General features: G+C 28.9%; 1 protein-coding gene across 1 annotated transcript in view; it reads left to right on the top strand.

The window, feature by feature from the left end:
- Window positions 1-7,751: 7,751 nt before the first annotated feature.
- Window positions 7,752-19,506, top strand: part of LOC114124521 (Kruppel-like factor 3) — a 79,571-nt gene continuing 67,816 nt past the window's right edge. The window contains exon 1 of the mRNA XM_050206012.1: window positions 7,752-8,450. Coding sequence (XP_050061969.1) covers window positions 8,421-8,450 — 30 coding nt within the window. The 5' untranslated portion in view covers window positions 7,752-8,420. The remainder of the gene's footprint in view (window positions 8,451-19,506) is intronic.

The raw sequence follows: 19,506 nt of genomic DNA on the forward strand, positions 1-19,506 counted from the left end.
TGTAGTACAAATCACTTTTAACTTAATTTATTATAAATCATTATAATCACATACCTTTGAATCCTTTGATACACTGATATAAAGACAATGCAAAATACTGTTACAAAAACAATTAAATAAAATCACAATTCACAAGGTATCTGAGGTTTGGTCGTAGGTACATATAACTATAAAATAGCTACTAGAACAAGCCTTTATTAAAATATTAAAACATATGTATACCTACCATTTACCAATCGTATCGTAATTCATAATGTACCAACGGAAAATTGTTTTTTAGATACGACAGACTACATAGTTTTAAACGCTTAATCCTTTATGACACAGTAAGTAAAAACAGCTGTAAAATTAAACCTACCTGGCTACCTATATAAGATGCCGGATGACTAATTTGCCCGTAATATGCCAGTATTCCACCAACGTAGGCACAAATGCGACAAACACTTACTGGCCTTTACTCTCAGTTTAAACAGGGCCCGTATAGTGCCAGTATTCCGCCAACGTAGGCATAAACACGACAAACACTGGTTGCCCTTTGCTAACTATTATCCATTGGGGCCCATATTATGCCAGTACTAGATCAGCACTTGGCTGCAGTACAGTACTTCAGTACTGGTTTAGTACTGTTAAAAAGGTATGGCCAGTACTATGCCCTTAAGGGCCACCCAACTGTCGGGTAGCCTATACAGGCGCAGTATTGCGCCCGTTGTGAATGTTGGCGTAAGTAATAAATTTAGTAATAATATATTATTTTACCTGAAATTTCCGAGCCGAGTTTAGATTCTACCTAATTTATTATCTAAAATTTTTGGAGCCGAGTTTACAATAAAAAAGGTAATCGCGGGTCCAGTTTATATTTGTCCAAAAAAGGAGTTAAATGTGTTTAACTTTTTAGTTATTATCTTATACTTAAGATATTTTTCCAATAATTTAAACAATAAATGCATCAACAGATAATTGAGATTTTGGTTTTACTTTTGGCAAAGTTTGTAGTAGTTTAAATATATCTTGTTTGTAATCTTTTGTTTTCTTTTGATATATTAGTGATATTTCATCGAACGAAGTAGCATTGAACTGTTTTGCAATGATTGAATTTAAAAGATGTTGAATGAAGAAAGCTTTTTGTTGAAATTTTTTTAGTATAAAATTTTTGTTTGTTGCAGGTGGGTTTGGTGCAGAGGGAATCTGGGAAATTGGTGTTGGAAGCTGAAACAATCACATAATTATATACATTATTTAAATTTAAGAACCATTGCAGATGTTTCAAGACAAACAAATGAAATTACATTGAAAAAAACAGCTGTCGTAAGATATAATTCTTTTTGTATATTCATTATTTCTATCACTGTTTGAAAATTTTTTAATTGTTGCATATAGTTGAATATCATTGGTTTATTAGCGTTGTATTTTGTGTAACTATGGTATTTTTGTATTTTTAAATAATTTTTATCAACTAATTCATATAATGTAGTTTTTATATCAGGTTTTTCAATAAAGAAATGCCGTATGATGCACATTATTATTTTTATAAGTTTATCTATATTCGATATCTAAAGAAAAGTAATTGTTAAGTCATTAATACACTTTAAATAATTATGTAGTAACAGACAGCATTTTGTAATAGTAGTATTATAACTTTATACCAGGTGTTTCTTTTATCATTGAACACACATTATTTCAAAATATATTAATGTTTTTGGAAATATTATTTTACATAGTTTCAAGTTGTTTAAAAGCCAACATATTTATTGAAAAATTATAAAAATAAAAAATATTTTAAAATACAATTTTCTAATAAATACGTTGGCTTTTAAACAACTTGAAACTATGTAAAAAAATATTTCCAAAAACGTTAATGTATTTTGAAATAATGAGTGTTCAATGATAAAAGAAACACCCGGTATTAATATTATTTGTGATTGTAATGTTATGAATTCTTATGATAATATTTTTAAATTAAAAACCGCTGTATTATAAATGTCTAAACATTATCAACATACTGTGAACTTTTCGTTGAAATTTAAATTTTCATAATATACAAATATACATGCCAATACCAAAGCTTTATTGGTATCATCGATTTCTTGATTTGGTGTAAAGAATTGAATGACCGCTGACTGGTCATCAATTTCTACAACAAAATCAGGAACCCTTATATTTAACCTATTTTTTTAAAAATTAATGTATTACATTATTTATTTTAATTTTTTAGGTTATGTGATGGAATATTGAATTTTAAAATTTACTTCGTGTGTTCATAGTAGAGATCGTTAAACGGGTTCTGCCACCATGATTCTAATGAATTCAAGAACTCATAAAATAATTTGTTAATTGCATTCAAATGGTTACAATTAATAAAGGGTAAAAAGTTTATAATGGCGTTGCCTTTCTCATCTACTATCCCCTTAATTTGTTCTCTAAATATATTAATGTATTTGACAACAACAAACATTTGTACAAGGGTTTTTTTTTTTTTAATAAAGATTTTTTGCAATATATCCACTTCACACACTTGGATACTGAAACATGAGATGCAATAAGATTAAACTACTCAAATTAGGCATTAAGATATATTACAAGATGTTACTTACTCATGAAGGCTGTTATGGGAGTTATGTAATATAATGTCACAGAATATATAATCGATGTGTAATAATGAGTTGGCCGATTGCAGACAATCGTTGATATTTAATGTATTTTGTGTAGATGATGACTGAACTATTGTTTTGAAAAATTGTAATTTGTTAGGTGTAAGGTTGGAATTATTGGCAGATGGGTTTTGTTTAAGGCTTATAATAAATTTTGAATGTTGTAAAACTGTTTTGCTTTTGAGTATATCGATTGCTGATTTTCTGAACATAGCAATTTTTTCCCCCATTTTTTTATGAGTTTTTTCTAAGGTGTATCTATTTGCTATGCCATTAATTGTCTGCTGATCGGACTCTACAATTAATTCAGCAAGCCCATTTTGATCTATGAATTTAATGACATTTTCAACATTTTTGTATCTTGAAAGTATCTGTTAATAAATATTGTGTAATTATTTTCATCGTGAAATTGTATACATAAATATTATTATTCGAGTTAGGATGTTGTGGTCCTAAAAAACACACAAAAATGCCCTAAAAAAATATAAAAAAACCCAAAAAAGTGCAAAAACGATCTTAATCAATATTAAAATTATTTAAATTTGTTTCCAAACTTGGGTGTAACATATGCCCTAAAAACTATAATTTGAGAAAAATGATGTTAAAAAACAAAAAAAAAAATGCAAAAAAAGCAAAATAAAATTTTGCATCAAGGGAGCATGAAACACATTTTTAGCTAGGTTAGCATTGTACAGAATACAAGGGAAAAAAATGCACAAGTCATCAACATCCTAACTATAATTATTATAATTGTTACATACATTAATTTTTTTATATATCACATATTGAATTACACTGGTCTTTGTCTTTAAACTATTTAACTCATCAAGATTTTGTGTTCTCGAGCCGTAGCTTCTGATCAAATACAAAAGACTTAGGGACGTCATGTGGCCGTTTTGAGGGAACTGATGAGTTGCGCTACCAATTATTTTTAATATATTCTATTGAAATGAAGAAAACACCACTTAGTATCTCTATCAGTTTAAAAAAAAAAAAAAAAGTTTACCTTTGAACGTTTACCATCTTCATGACTTTTGGGCTTTTTCATGTGAACCTGATTAAAGTGGTACAGTAATGTTGATTCGAAAATTAACTTATGGTTGCAAAATGGATAATTTATGAACATAAATTTATATGCATTTTGTTGAGGATCACAAACACAGTCATTTGCTGCAATATTAACTACAACAAATGATTAAAAGAAAAGCGTATATGGTTAAAATACTACGTTTAGCCACCACTACAAGTCCAATTAGCTAATCTAGGGACTTAAAACTATTTGAGGTCATAGAGTAAGTCATTTGGAGAAACTTACACACATCGTAGAAAGTACCTCGACCTACCATTCTTGTGAGTTTGGTGAACCTACTTAAAATATCACGGAGACGGTGATCTCATTGTGCATTGTTGGTCTACCGCGAGACTCTCCCGGCAACAGCTAAACGCCCTTTGGAAAATCGTATAAAATCAACCCTTTGACCGATCGTTTTGAAACTTCACAGATCGTAGCAAGTATCCCGGGCTACTATACCAGTGAGTTTGGTGAACCTACTTAAAATATTTCGGAGACAGCGATCTCATTGTGCATTGTTGGTCTACCGCGAGACTCTCCCGGCAACAGCTAAACGCCCTTTGGAAAATCGTATAAAATCAACCCTTTGACCGATCGTTTTGAAACTTACACAGATCGTAGCAAGTATATTGGTTTATTTTTTCAAATACTTAAAATACCAAAATATACAACTAGATAGGTATATATTATTATACATAGTCTATAACAATCTATGACCTGGGAAAAATATAAGGGGAAAAAAAATGTTTCGATCAAGAGGTTAATTGTAAATCAAAAAAAAAAACATAGTTTTTTATGGATAATATTGTTTAATGAAAGTTTGAATATCATTATCTTTACTGTAAAACTTAAATTTTGAACCATTGCATGTTTTATTTGTGTTAGGTGAACTTGAAGGATGAATTTGGATTTGACTATTATGAAACATTTCAATGATTTCATAGTGACATTTTATATGCTTTATTCTGATATAATTATTGTCATAAGAATAAATGAAAAAAAATGTATGTATAATATTTTTATTTTTTTCTATTTGTGAATATTAATTATTATTGGTAAACGGTAATTTTGTACGATCCATTGTTTTAACTGCATAACGCGGACATTTAGTAGGTACTGTTATATACATAAAGTATATGTTAATGGTCTATGTTAATGTCTGTAGTTATATACCCAAGTGGTAAGTATATATAATGCAAATTATTAAAATGTAAAAAGTCAATTTATTAAAAACATTATAAAATATAGTATATTACTTAAAGTAAATAAATTATCATTTTTTTAAATTAAAAACACGTACAGTATAAATATAAATAAATTATACTAATAAATATTCATATTCTATACAAACGCGTTTTATTTATAAAACCAATATACTAAAATATTTATACTTCAATTGCTTATTTAAATTATATTTTTAAGTGTAAAAAAGTATACTTCATATTTGGTGTAATAAAGTAAATGGTACTTATTGGTCTCTTAAAAAAATGATAGATAGTAGATACTATAATATGTGATATTCTGATGAATTAGAAGCGTGTTACATTAATTTCCAATAGTGTTAAATAATTTATTGTATTGGTGTGAATAAATTTAAATATATATAAAATATAGGTAACCTATAGTTTTTAGTACTTTAATAGAAAGAAAGAAAATTCAAATATTTGAAAAGAAATAATAGAAGGTGATTACTGATTGAGATTTGACAATGATTTGATTACATCAAAGTAAGGATATGTATGATGTCTCCGACTATGAATTTATATATAATTTATATGTAGCCCGATTAAATTTAAAAAAAAATAAGGACCACCCCACATAGAGAGAGATAGAGAGTAAAACAAATTCCATGTACATTAAATAAGTAAATTTTCGTTTAGTTTGTACCATTTTTTTTTAATATAACATATAATTTTTCAACAAAATACCTAGCTACTTATAATACCAAACTTACTCACCTTTTTTTTATACTTATAGCTTAATTACAAAACTAAGCCTTTTCTGTCAGTTTTATTTTGTTGATAAATTGAATATTGTTGAAACTGTAGCGTAAATTACGTATTTCATTTCGTTTTCTATCATGGCGCAAAATACCTAAATTAATTTGTATATGTGGTACAATATTATACATGTTATATTTTTATATTTTGGCTCAAATTACAAGTAATAAAATTGGTGCAAAATACCATCTCTCAACGAGGTGCTATATTATTATTCTATATTATTTTTAGGTTTATAAGTTTATAACTGTATACATTTTTGAACCAGTGTCTAATAACTAATACAGCATTGCATTCAAATTTCCTTATATTTTAAGTTGTAACATTGAGATATTTTTGTATTTTAATCCCCCCCCTCTGAAAAATTATCCCAAATACGCCACTGAGATATGATGGGTATTTTGCATATTCCGTAAAATACATATGTGGCTCAAACAATGTTATAACAAATGAGAATAATAATTTTTTATAATCGATAAAAAATATTTGTACATTTTACAATATTATTTTAGATTCTGAACAATTAGTCACAATTTTTTTTTATTAGCATTTGAAGTTCAAATATTGACAAAAATTCGTCAAAACTATGAATACTTGCAAATTATTTTGTAGGTATATTTCATAAAAATTTTTGTATAAGTAGCTAAGAGTTGAAAATTTAATACAAGGTTTTTCATAAGTTTAGCTTACAATTATTATAAAAGAACTTAAATTTTGTTGTATTCAGGCCATTAAAACATAAACCACCTTTTTCACCAACCACTAGAAATTATATCCTAGGCTGACAAATCATCTTCGTTCAGAATCGTTTTTCGTATACAATGATAACTATCATTGGATTCAAATTTAACACTCCTATAATATATATAATAGTGATCCACACGCCACCTAATGTACAGCAGAAAGGTACCCACTTACCCGCTTTTTTTTATTTGCCTATTTATGTTCCGAATGCGGAATGAACTCAATACAAATTTAAAATACAGGGAGTCCGAGAAAACCCAATGGTGGATTCATAACGATATTAAAAATAATAAAACCGGCATCATTACAAATAATAATAATAATTGCCATCAATTTAAAAAAAATATTGTCAATTTAACAAACTCAAATTATTAAATTAATTACAATAATATTTGAACTAATAAAAACAATAATTATTTTATTACATTCATACAAATACCTAAGTAATAAAATTGTAATTAATTTAAACTAAATATGATTGATTGAACTTATATAAACTCATCAGTTGATAATTAATAATTTGTTTTTGTTAAATTGTACAATAATTTTTCGTTCAGTGCATTATGTCGTGAACATTAATTTATCCGCGAGGGCAAATATCGAAACTACCCCTCACCTACTGACACAAAAACTTAAAACCCGTCTAAGTATTTATAACTTTTCTCTTGTTGTTATTGTTATTATTATTATTATTATTATTATTACACAACAAATATTGACATTATTTTACAATATATCGGTTACCGCGGTGTAAAATGTGATGTATAACAACTATTCCGTCGGCCAACAATAAAACGTGTCCTACGCGTACTATAATATGTTCGCCGTCGTTCCCACATTGCACACGACGACGACAAATACACAGCAGCATCGTGCGTCTTGTTTTTGCGATCATACAGACTACCCCCCCCCCCTCACCACAAACCTCAAAAACCGTTTGGGGACGATGATCGCCAGCCTTTGCGACGTGTCCCGCCGCCGCAGGAACAAACCGCTCGCCTGCCACGTCCGACGACCACATCGTTATAATATCATAATAATATAGCTGATGTCATTCGCCGGCATAGACTTTTTTGGGCGACCGCCGCCGGGGGAGGGGCCGGGGCCCGACGACGTACCCGCCGTGCGCCGCCGCACTCGCGGACGGCGGCGCCGGCGTAGGATAAACGGAGCGCGTGCGCGACCGTCGCCGACACGCGCGCGCGATCACCGGGGTGGGCGGACGCGAGCGAGCGAACGCGCGCCTCGTACGCACGCGCGCGCGGTTCAGGTGCGGCGGCGGCGGTGACGGGCCGCATTAGTAGGTAAATCGCGCCCGGCGTGTCGACGGCGCGCGTGCTTGCAGCCGACAGTGGCCGACCGCCGACCGACAGCACAGAACCGCCGCGGCCGAGGGAGAGTGAAAAACGTCGTTCGTTTTCGTTTGATCCGATCCGTTAGCTCGTCGGCACGTTTGCTGCCGATCCGTTTGCCTGCGACGACCAGCAGCAGCAGCAGCGCGCGGAAGAAGACCGTTCGATATTATTTTAAGTACGCTTTTCGGTCACAACACGTCCGTACACGATATTTTTATTACCGCGCCGCCGTCGGTTCGCGGCAACTGCAGTGCGGCTCGTTTATTTTTTTTTTATTTTTTTTTGTTTTTCGTAGTTTGTGCGATATTTGATTTCGCCCGTTCAACCGTATCGAAAACATATTTTGTCGTGTTGTACTACTACTACTACAGTCGTCTCGCGGGCCGTCCGATTCGGTTTTTTTGTCCTGCGAACGTTTTTACCGTTTCTTCACTGTGACCGCGCGACGATCCTGCCGTGCTCGTCATAGCGAACGTGCTCGGAACGTTCGCCGCGCCGCGTGTTCCCTGTCCGAGTGACACCCAGAGGGGCCCTGTACCGCGGGGCGCGATGTCCTGAGAGCGCGAAGCGACCGCGAGGAAAAATCGTTCACGGTATCCACATGGCCGGGGCACTGGAAATTCTACAGGAAGTGAGTGCCAAACCTATACCGTCTAGCTTGTTTAACAATACCGTCATGTTTTGTATAAATACGTATTGAGGTGCGTAGTTGGGTACACCGGCAGTTGCCGTCCGCGGAAGACGGCACACAGAACTCCTACAGAACTTTTATCATTATTATTATTTATTTTATATCATTTTGTCTCCAGCTTTATCTAACCACTAACCCAAATACCCGACCGGAACACGCTGCACACACGTCTTGTATCATTGTTTTGTAAGAATACACCTTGAGTCGGGACAAAACGAGTCACGTCGTGTGCTTTCCGATCGGTGCCTACTTAGACATATTGGGTTTTATTTTGATCCACCGCCAAGAAACTCTTCGCCAGGCATGTTTGCCTTATGTGTATATCTTGTCTTCAGAGTGGATGACGGGACAGCGTTTAAGTCTCTTTGCAACACGTACATTTTTTACGATATTTGACGATTGAAAATCTCCCCCTTTTTCAGTTGTCGTTATACTTTTAAGTTTTAACGAGTGTACTGAGTATTATTATAGATTTACGATTTTTTTTAAACACGATTTTGATATATATATATATATATATATATATATATGTACATATATATTCAACAGTTGTTTTAATTAGATAATTCGAATCATATATTTATTACTGTGTGCTATATATATTACACCAAGTTACATAAAGTTATCAATATCGATATAATTTCTAAAAATATTGGTGTGGTAGTTAATATTTTAAATTATTATAAATTTGTAAAAACAATTTTTTAATTTGGAACCAGATTTCAAACTTTTTTAATAATAACATAGTTACACAACTGATCACTATATTATATTTTGGGAGCCGTCAAGTATTTAGGAGGTATTTATTAAATAAATTCTTCCAGATCCGAGATTAATTAATTAATTGTATTTTATAAATATATTTTATACGAAATAATCTAAAAAAAAAAATAAGAAAAAGAAGATGAAGAAGAATTAAATAAAAAATTACATTTTAATATTAAATACATATTCTTAATTTATAAATGTTTTTGACGTTCAATAGGTTACTAAATAAAATCTTAAGCATTTAATGTGTTGACCGTAGTTATATTCTATACATCTCTATGTTGTTAATATTAATCGTGTACCTATGTACCAATAAATTTGACTATTAATGTGTAATATGAACAATAATTTAATAGCTTGTTTAAAAAATATCAATGAAATATCAGGGTGTAAAAATACGTTTTACCAATTATTAAGATAGGCATAGTTGTTTTTTATTTTTTTATCGGCTCTTCGGTTATTTTTTAATAGGATAAAAAAACTGACTTATTACAACGTAAAACACAAGTAATATTTCATCTCGTTATTTAATCTCTACCAAAGAAGTTATATCAACACAAAACAAAAAACCAATGTCTATACAATAATCTCTATATATTTATTTAATAAAGATAAGATATAGGTACTCTAATACTTTTTTTTTAATTTCCATATGTTTTTTAATTAAAAACAAATAAACTAGACTGCTCCGTATTTTTGTACACCTACATAATATATTATTGTTACATACCAGAGAGGAAAATTTATTATTCTTATGTCTATACACGATCGTGTACGCCAGTTTGTTGAACGCGTGCGCTACAATGTTATCCCGATAATACGAGTTACGACACATTCGGTTCATATATTATAACATTATGTTTAGAGGTAGGTAGATACCGTGTGTCGTTTTCTCTAAAATTCAAAACTGCCGAATATGATCAGATTTCGCCTGAGGGCAACCGACTGCGAACCAGACTCTACATACATAATATTGGTGCCTGTAACAGCGATAGAGTACCTACATAATATGTAATGTCTTGCCATGCTTCATACGGTAAAACGGCGTTGTGAAATTTAAATTCGAACTCCCGTTTTCGATCTAAATCAAAATTTCCCTCGTGACGCTTTTATATATATATATATATATACACGTTTATAGACTAGTGCATTATACAGACAAGCGACGTCGATTGTTACTGTTAAAACGATAATATAACTTAGCCATACTGACGTTTATAGTAGAGGTTTATCATACTGAATTTATACACAACACCACTCCTACGTATAAATTTATTATGTATACACTCCGACACAAAACCGTTGTTGACAATATTAGTATTGTGTGTAGATGTATATACTACCTACATTATTTTTGGATCAGCAGTGGTGATCGTTTCAAAGTATATCTAATACATACCTCGAGACCAATAACTGATCATTTTGTGGATTTATTAAATTAATAAAAAAAATATAAATTATATTATTAATATTCCAAGTTCCAACGTCATTGATAATTAAATGCCATTGGTGTTTAAACGAAGATCAATAATGAACCAATTAAATAAAGTCCACAATTGCTAATATAAAATAAATATTTGAATTTAAAACCTATGTATGATAAAGAAGTCACGCCGTATGTGATTGGCTAAAATGTATGAGTACAACCGCGAAGTATCTGATAAGTAGGTATAGCTTTTAGGTTCTACTACAAGTTCTATCATATGAATAACGTGTACAATTTATTAAAAAATTCTCTAAATATTTTACATCACGCTGTGTTTAGTAAAAATCGAAAAGGACAAAATACATTAGTTATTTCACTAAATAAAAAACTATGTATAATATATTATAAAATTACATTTTTATTATTTTATAGCTCCTATACACATATACTATGGTTTTAAATGAATATTAATTTATATGAAATTTAAATATTATCCTGTTCCCGTGTCGATTAAGATTTAATATTCGCTCTATTTAAATGCAGTGTTATTACTCGTTTGACCGCGTCCTACAGCAGTTCACCCACAACTACTTAATGTACATGAGGCGTTTATGTAGGCAAATTAAGTACAGTCTAGCATTATTATCGCATAATTCGCCGAGTATACACATTTGTGTTGAGCGTAATGAAATCGTTCGTAAGGAATGATATTTGGCATATTTTATGTTGTAAATTCTTTCCGGAACTACAAATATTGTTGGTTAATTGTATTACGATTTGCTCTAGTCTATATTCAAGGACGTGCATCGGGGAAAATGTAAAAGGGGGATTCGATATCTATAATTTAGAAAACCAAGGACGAGGACGAAGGCCTTTATTTTTTGTAACTTTTAGTTAAAATAGCAAAAACAAGCATTCTTTTTATTAAATTTTACAGTGGTAATAAACAAAAAAAAATGTCTAAGACAAACTACACTTTATTGTTATTAAAATACGGGAATATCAATTCATTCCACGCCCTTATGACATCAATGATATGCCTAATATTTATATTTTTTGATTACCGTACTATTTAAGTTCTGATTAGACATACACCCACTTCCCTAAATGTACAACTATAAAACTAAACTTTCTGGCTACGAACCTAAACGGATTCACCTTAGGGAAAATTTGTTCATGTACCTAGTTAAAAATTACAAATACTTGTAATAGCATAAATTATTACAAATATATTAATTAATTATTAAATTATTATCTTTCTAATTTAAATTCGTCAAAATTAATTTCACCTAAAATATTGTTATAAGAAATGTCTTATGATATTTTTTGCTCAATAGAGTATCTGGCATTATTTGTTTTCAAAATTTTCTATACTATACAGATTTTTTAGCACTTTAAAGTTTGGTTATTTTTATTACGTAGGAAGTAAATGTATTAGATTATAATTTTTAATCGCATTTAATGTATTGTTGAAAGTTTAATTTTAGAAAGGATCTCGATGACGTGATAAGAATAATGTTTTAAAAAATGTGAAATGATCAATTCTGATGTAGTAGTATAGGTATTATTGCATTAAGCATAATTGAATGTACCTGGCAATGATTGTTTTTATTAATGATACGCTTTATTCAATAATAATAATACTAATACGTCTTCTATAATATAACAACAGGTTGTGTTAATTTTATTATTTTAAAATATAAACAATTATTTTGGCAACATGACAACTCAATAATTAACGTAAAAATATTCTGCTATTTTCAATCTTTAATTATTAGCGTATTCGCTTAATAATCTTATGTTACTTATAGGTATATTAAGTTTTAAATATATATGATTGAGTATTACATTAGACTAAACAATAGTAAGTTATGATATATTATACAAATTTAAATTTTTAATTACACCAGTACTCCATACTTAACTTGATTTTTATAAATTACAACCTTTTTAATGATGTATCAATACTAAAATGTTATTATAAGAATTATCAGGATAATCCTATGTGTCTTTTTTATTATTCAAAATGGTAAATTAATTTATGCATTTATAAGAAAATTTTAAGCTTACAAATAAATATAATACAAATAAATATCTATCATGATAAACTATTATTGTAGTACCTATGCGTGTTATATAATATGACATTTTTCAGTATAGTATATATTCTTGGCGAGTTTAGTATAGAAGTAAAATATATATTTTATAATCGTTTATGACGATTGACGTATTATAGAAATTAAAATTGATATGAAAAATTAATTTGTTTTTTCAATAAATAAATTACATAAAAAAAAAAAACCTAAAACGCATCTATTCTATAAATAATACATACAATATACATATATCTATAAATATATAATAATTGACATATTAAATAATCGCGTATGGTAACCATATATCCTGATCTAAAAAAGTGAATGGAAACTAATTATGTTACAGTTTAAAAGTATAAATTTATTATTATAATAGTAAATAGTAGACACAATAATAAGGCAAAACCGGATATTTTATTATGCAATATAGTATATATTATATACCTACTGCTAATATACATTATACGTAGATGTATATATATTTTATATTGTATACACACGATTTGTTATGTTTTAAAATATGTGTACCTATCCGAACAAGTCATTTTTAGAGTTTCGTTTTTTATTACTATTATTCTGCGAGAGCTATAGGAGGCCATTAATTTGTGTCCGTTTTATAATGCCATTTTTACTATATTTTTGTACACGCGTTTGTACCTACGATTCTTTAGGATATCTTACAGTATTCAATAAATTTAGTGTAATGTAATCTGTGTACATAAATTATTTGATCAGAATATTATGTTATATTATGCTTGTAGGTTTTACTTACATATTTTTTCAAATTAATTTCGACAAGTGACTGCGAGTGACTGACATACCTAACTATTTAAAATAATTCTTTTTTCGATTTTGTTTAATGTTATGTTAATATTTATACCACGTATTATATAATGTTTGTAGGTAGACGCAATTTTCTTAAGTATAAAAGCGTAAAAGTGTAATAAAAATGAATTTATTAACATTATCTATGCATAATATCTACTTATAGCGTGTTCTCGTACGTTAGCAGTAATGTGTATAATGTTGTCGTTTAATATAGAATACTTCGAATCGTTATACTATATATATATAATATAGAATACCTAAACATTTCTTAGGCATATATACTATATAGGTAATAATATACGATCCCAAGGTGTTTTGTATAACGACGTAAAATAAATTTACAGAGCATAGAATTTTAATTATTTAATTACTATTTGCATTGATAACACAAGTACCGATCATGCATTTATATGTTGGTGCATTATTAACGATATTTTGTTTTACTTATTTTTAATTTCAGATAAGTTTGATGTATATTATACGTAAAGAATATTTTTTTCTATAACAGTTTCTATCTGGAAGAATTTAATCGTCATTATAATATAGTACTAGTGTGTCTTGTGTTTATATACTTACGGGGTAAAATACAATTTCGGGTTATTTCCAACAATACTAAGCTAAATTGCAAGTACTTGCAAGTTTAAAGTTTTACTGTAAAAAAAATGTAGTTCAACTATAGTAATATCATATTCTCATAACTATATTGAACACAAGTATATATATATATATATATATATATATTTAAACAAATCAAATATGTATATTTTATATGGAATTCATATATCAAATCTATATGAAAATTAGTCTCACAAAATACGCTTTTTGGTGAACATGAATAAATAATTAATTTTAAAATAATTATTTTTTGAAAAATCATCTATTAAGTGCTGTTACCTAAATCAAAAGTTAGTAACATATGATTACATACAATTATTTTAAATAAAATATATAAACAAATAAAACATTAGAAATTTCTAACTTCTTACTATTCAATAATATTAAATCTCTAATGTAAAAATATAATATATAATATATGTAAAATATAACCTTTTACTAATTATTATCAATTCGTCAACTTTCCTGCAAGTCTTCGCCCTATAGGTACATATTTTTATAATTGGCTACATAAAATTTACTTTTCACATCTCATCGCCTTATATATAGTGATAAATATATGGCACAGGATTTTTAGTATTTGCATATTTGTTTTATTTTTACACAACATAAAAATGTCAAAGTAAATAAAAAACACATTATATGTGTTATATAGGTATAATAACAATATTAAATACAATGATGAGTTGTTACTCTACAACGTATTTAATACGTACCTACTTATATTGTAGTTTTTCCTTTATCAAAAACTAACGGAACAAATAATATTATAATTTTTAATACAGATAATGGAATATTGGATTTTTGAATCGACCACCTAAGTAAATAAGACATAATATTGTTTTGTAAAGTCATATTGATTTTGCTAATAAAAATACGATTAAGCTGATTCACGTCGAAAGTACATTTTTTATACAACGTGATTCACCAATAAATCCGTAATGAAAATCAATAAATTTTTATTTTTTATCCGTAAAACACTGTTGATTTTTTTTTATGAGCTGATCAAAAAAAAAAAAAATTTAACTTTGAAAGTTGTATAATTATATTAATACCAACTCAACTGTATTCTCCCAGAGGTAAATCATACAAAATCGAGTCTCCCTCTCTCCCAATAATTTTAACAGGGTTTTTAATGGAACTAAAATATAACTATGAAATTTCAATAAGACAATACACAAAAACGTAGTAACTTTTATCGTTGAAAGTTGCCGTGTTACTTGTCCATAACAATATTAACCTAAAATAGCCTATAATATTAATTTCAATAGTACCTATACCTATATTAAATTACAGAATTGTATTCGATATTATTACAATATTACTCGTATAAATCTGACCCCTTTGTGGTTGATATTTTTGGTTGAGATAATTTTTTTTTTTAATAGAATCACTAGTATTTCACTAGTATTAGGTACCTACGTTTTAAAAATGAAAAATAAATAGTGTTCATATTGGTAGTATTGTTTGAATAAAATACCTACACAATTTCATTTAAACTAAATTAGCTTTAAAGTCCTATAAATTACCAAATTAATGATAGGTACATTAATAATAATTTGTTGGAATCTGGTGTAATATTGAAATAACACCATAGCCCTACAGGTTTAAATTAATGAAAAAAGTTATTAAAAGTAAATATAAGTATTCGAATATTTTTATTAAAAATTAAATTAAATATTTTAAAGACATTTGCGAAAGTGTTAAACATTTTTAATTTTCCTAAATGGACTAAACCAAATTGATTCAAATCGAAGGTCACCTTAAGAAAATATAACGTCAACTCTGTACCTATATTATATAATTGTATATGCCTATATATTGTAAAATTGTCTGGTTAGTGCACAACTTATCATATAGCTCGGGACTTATTAATAATGAATATTGTATCAATAGTCAGTTTAGGCCTATATAGGATATTTTTTTTTGTATTTTTCACTCGCGCAATAACAATAATAACGATACGTATATGATATAACTACAGACGGTATACGAAAAAGATAATATACTAATGTTTGTAAAAGGAAAATCTATTCGTATATAATAAATAATACGCACGCGTGTCTCGTCGTGACGATAAATTATCGTTAAATTCACATGCGGAGCATCGTTGTCGCACGGTATGCCCGACGTCCTTTAGGTAGATATAGGTACGGTGGTGTAGCTGATATATATAGGCGGGCGGCGAGTAGAAACTTACCTAAACAAATAATAATATCATATTTTATGTGCCGTTTACGAGCTTGCAGGTCGTAAAATCTATAACACCAAAAGCAGGAAAAAAAAATACGAAATGAAACGCGCAAAATATAATAAAAAATAATAATAATAAATAAATAAACGAACAACTGTGACAAGCGGACGGGACGGCGGGTGCGCGGGAGACCGAAAGGAAAATCGTTTGGCCAATGGCGGCCCGCGGGAAATCGGCCATTTTCCAGGAGCGGCGGGCGCCGACCATTGGAGAACGAGCGGTTTCGTGGGGGCTACCGATATTGTGTAGTACAATAATAACAACGAAAATAATGGTACGTACCGCCACCGCCTAGAAATCGGTCACGCCGAAAAGCAAAACGATTTCGATTTTCATATAATATTGTATATAGATAAGTACCTACAATGTGATATAATCTAATGGAATACAAACTCGCGGACGCGGAACGTTGGCGGGCAACGCACGAACAACGGGTTTTTATTTTTTTTTTTTTTATTGGAGTTTGGACGACGATTTTATTTTATTTTTTTATGCTTTCTCAACGCTCCGATTTTACGTCGATATAAAATAACAATATACATGTATAATATCAGCATAATTATTAATTTGCCGCCCCTCGTGTGCGACAGTGTTTGTATAGTGATTTCGAGTTGACATTTGGCGGTGTTTTTGTGCCCAAATACTGAATCTTATCGGCGCGAATAATTTATTTTTCAATAAGACCATACAATTAACGAGGAAATCACCGTGCAACGAAATTTATTGGTCAACACAGAAACTACATATATTATATTAATATTATAGGTATATACCTAAAACTAATAAAGAAATTGTTTAATGTGGCATTGTTGAACATTTACATTTCTTTAATGTAGGTACCTACTATCATTATTTCAACAATCCCACTTGATTGAAAACTTTATGTTGCTCATTAATACGTTCATAAGTTGAATAGACTAAATAACATTGTAAATATTATAATAATATTCTCCTTATCAGTCTGGAAATGTTACACAAATAGAAAAAAAAACAACAACGTTTTATTTGTATAATAAGTCATAAATTAGAGAATATTAATACATCATTTAATTAATAGCTAAAGATCTAATAATCTTTAATATTTTGTTGATAGATGGATTAAATATTTTTTTCTTTCTTTAAATAAATTATTAAATTGTTTAATTAATTGTCATGTGAGCTCTTAGCCAAAGTATTTATTAAACAACTTTCCATACATTCTATTCTACAAATAAATTTTATTTACAACCTCTTTACCACTAAAACAAAAGTATACAGTTATTATTACATTATTATTATTATTATTATATTACACCTTTTAGTAGAAATCTATTAAATTATGTGAAAAAATTTGTTTTCTTTTTTGATCTATACCAAGAAAATTAAAAAGTTTTAGGTTCAAATTTCATTTTATTTTATACTATTTGTACAACAATAAGGAATTTCTGTATTGGTTATCAATTTATTATGTGATTGAAAAATACTTTTCTCATCTACCTTGGTTTTTTTTATTATTGTTATTCGATTAGGTAATCTTTCATTGATAACATTTATTCCTAATAAAAAATCTTCAAAATTTAATCCATTGTTCCTCATCAGTTCTCATAGAAGTTTGAAAATATTAATAATCATTATAATAATATAATCATAATTTATTAACGGAAATAAATCAAGTTTACAATATATACATTAAACATTTACATAGGTGTATATATGATTTAAACAATAATAATGTACTGTTTTTAACTTTTAATAAAAATACATATTAATCTAATAGTAATAATATTACATAATTCTAAAATAGTCTCTAATACAAATATTATAAAAGAATAAACTTAATTATCAATAAAAAGTATGTAGCCAATTCTGAAAATTATGTGTCGAATAGATTTATATCATTTAATACAATTTCTTTACTAACGATATTTGAATTAAAGTATGAAAATTTCCTATCATTTTTAAAAAAATTTGTTAAAAGTAGAATAAATATTTTTTTCTGAAATCAACGTATTTTCGTTTAACGATATAAGGTTATTTATTGTTATTAAAAAAATATATTAATTTTAATGTGTTGAAACGTATTACTATTTTGTATAATATTATTTTCTATACAAAATCAAATTTTCAAAATAGGTATTTATAACATTTAAGGTAAGTACATTGATTTGACCTATTTATATAAGGAGGCTAATGGCAATAATACACATATTATTATTACATGCGATGGTTTTGCCAAAAAATATTATACCGAATTTACTTAGAATAGAAAAATAAATTACTATATAATGGTAATACAAATAAACTATAAAATATTATTAGAAATAGATGTTATATTGACACACCGCTTCCGTTCAAAATCGTTTTTTATATGCAATTATTTATCTATATTATTGACTTTAAATTCGATACTTACATTACGATGACCTATAGTCGATAACGACTGTACATGCACTCTTTTTTATTAAAGAATGACTTCCTCAGTTTTTTAGTCTTTATTTAGTGCAAGTTTGACAATGTAGAGTTCTATCGTAGTGCTCTCGGGTTGTATATTTGATTACAGATAAAAAATAATAGTTTATTGCGAATTTGGTAGCTTTTTTAGCGCAGGTACTTAAATGACTTTAGTCCTATAGTACGATAATATCAGATCATTGAGTTTATGTAATGTAATCGATTATAGATTAAAAATCGATACCCAATGGTCACGACATTCTAGACTGACCCGCGTACAAACGGAGTTGTACAATAGGTCACAAAATCACGATTTTTTTTTTTCAATAACTCGTAATGCACGCGTTATCGTACCTATATTTGCCCAGATATTATGGAATTGGTTTTACAACAGGACAAATACAACAACCGCACAATTTGGTCCAATTAATACAATTCACATCTTGAAAAAAAAATCAAGCTGGATACAATACCCCATATAAACACATTGTGTGTACATTGTCTAGCCACCTAATAGTATACGGCCGATATAACGTTTTATGGTACCGCGGTATAGTAATCGAGTAACTCATAAATATT

The sequence above is a fragment of the Aphis gossypii genome, chromosome X (assembly GCF_020184175.1).
Source record: "Aphis gossypii isolate Hap1 chromosome X, ASM2018417v2, whole genome shotgun sequence".
Lineage (NCBI taxonomy): Eukaryota > Metazoa > Arthropoda > Insecta > Hemiptera > Aphididae > Aphis > Aphis gossypii.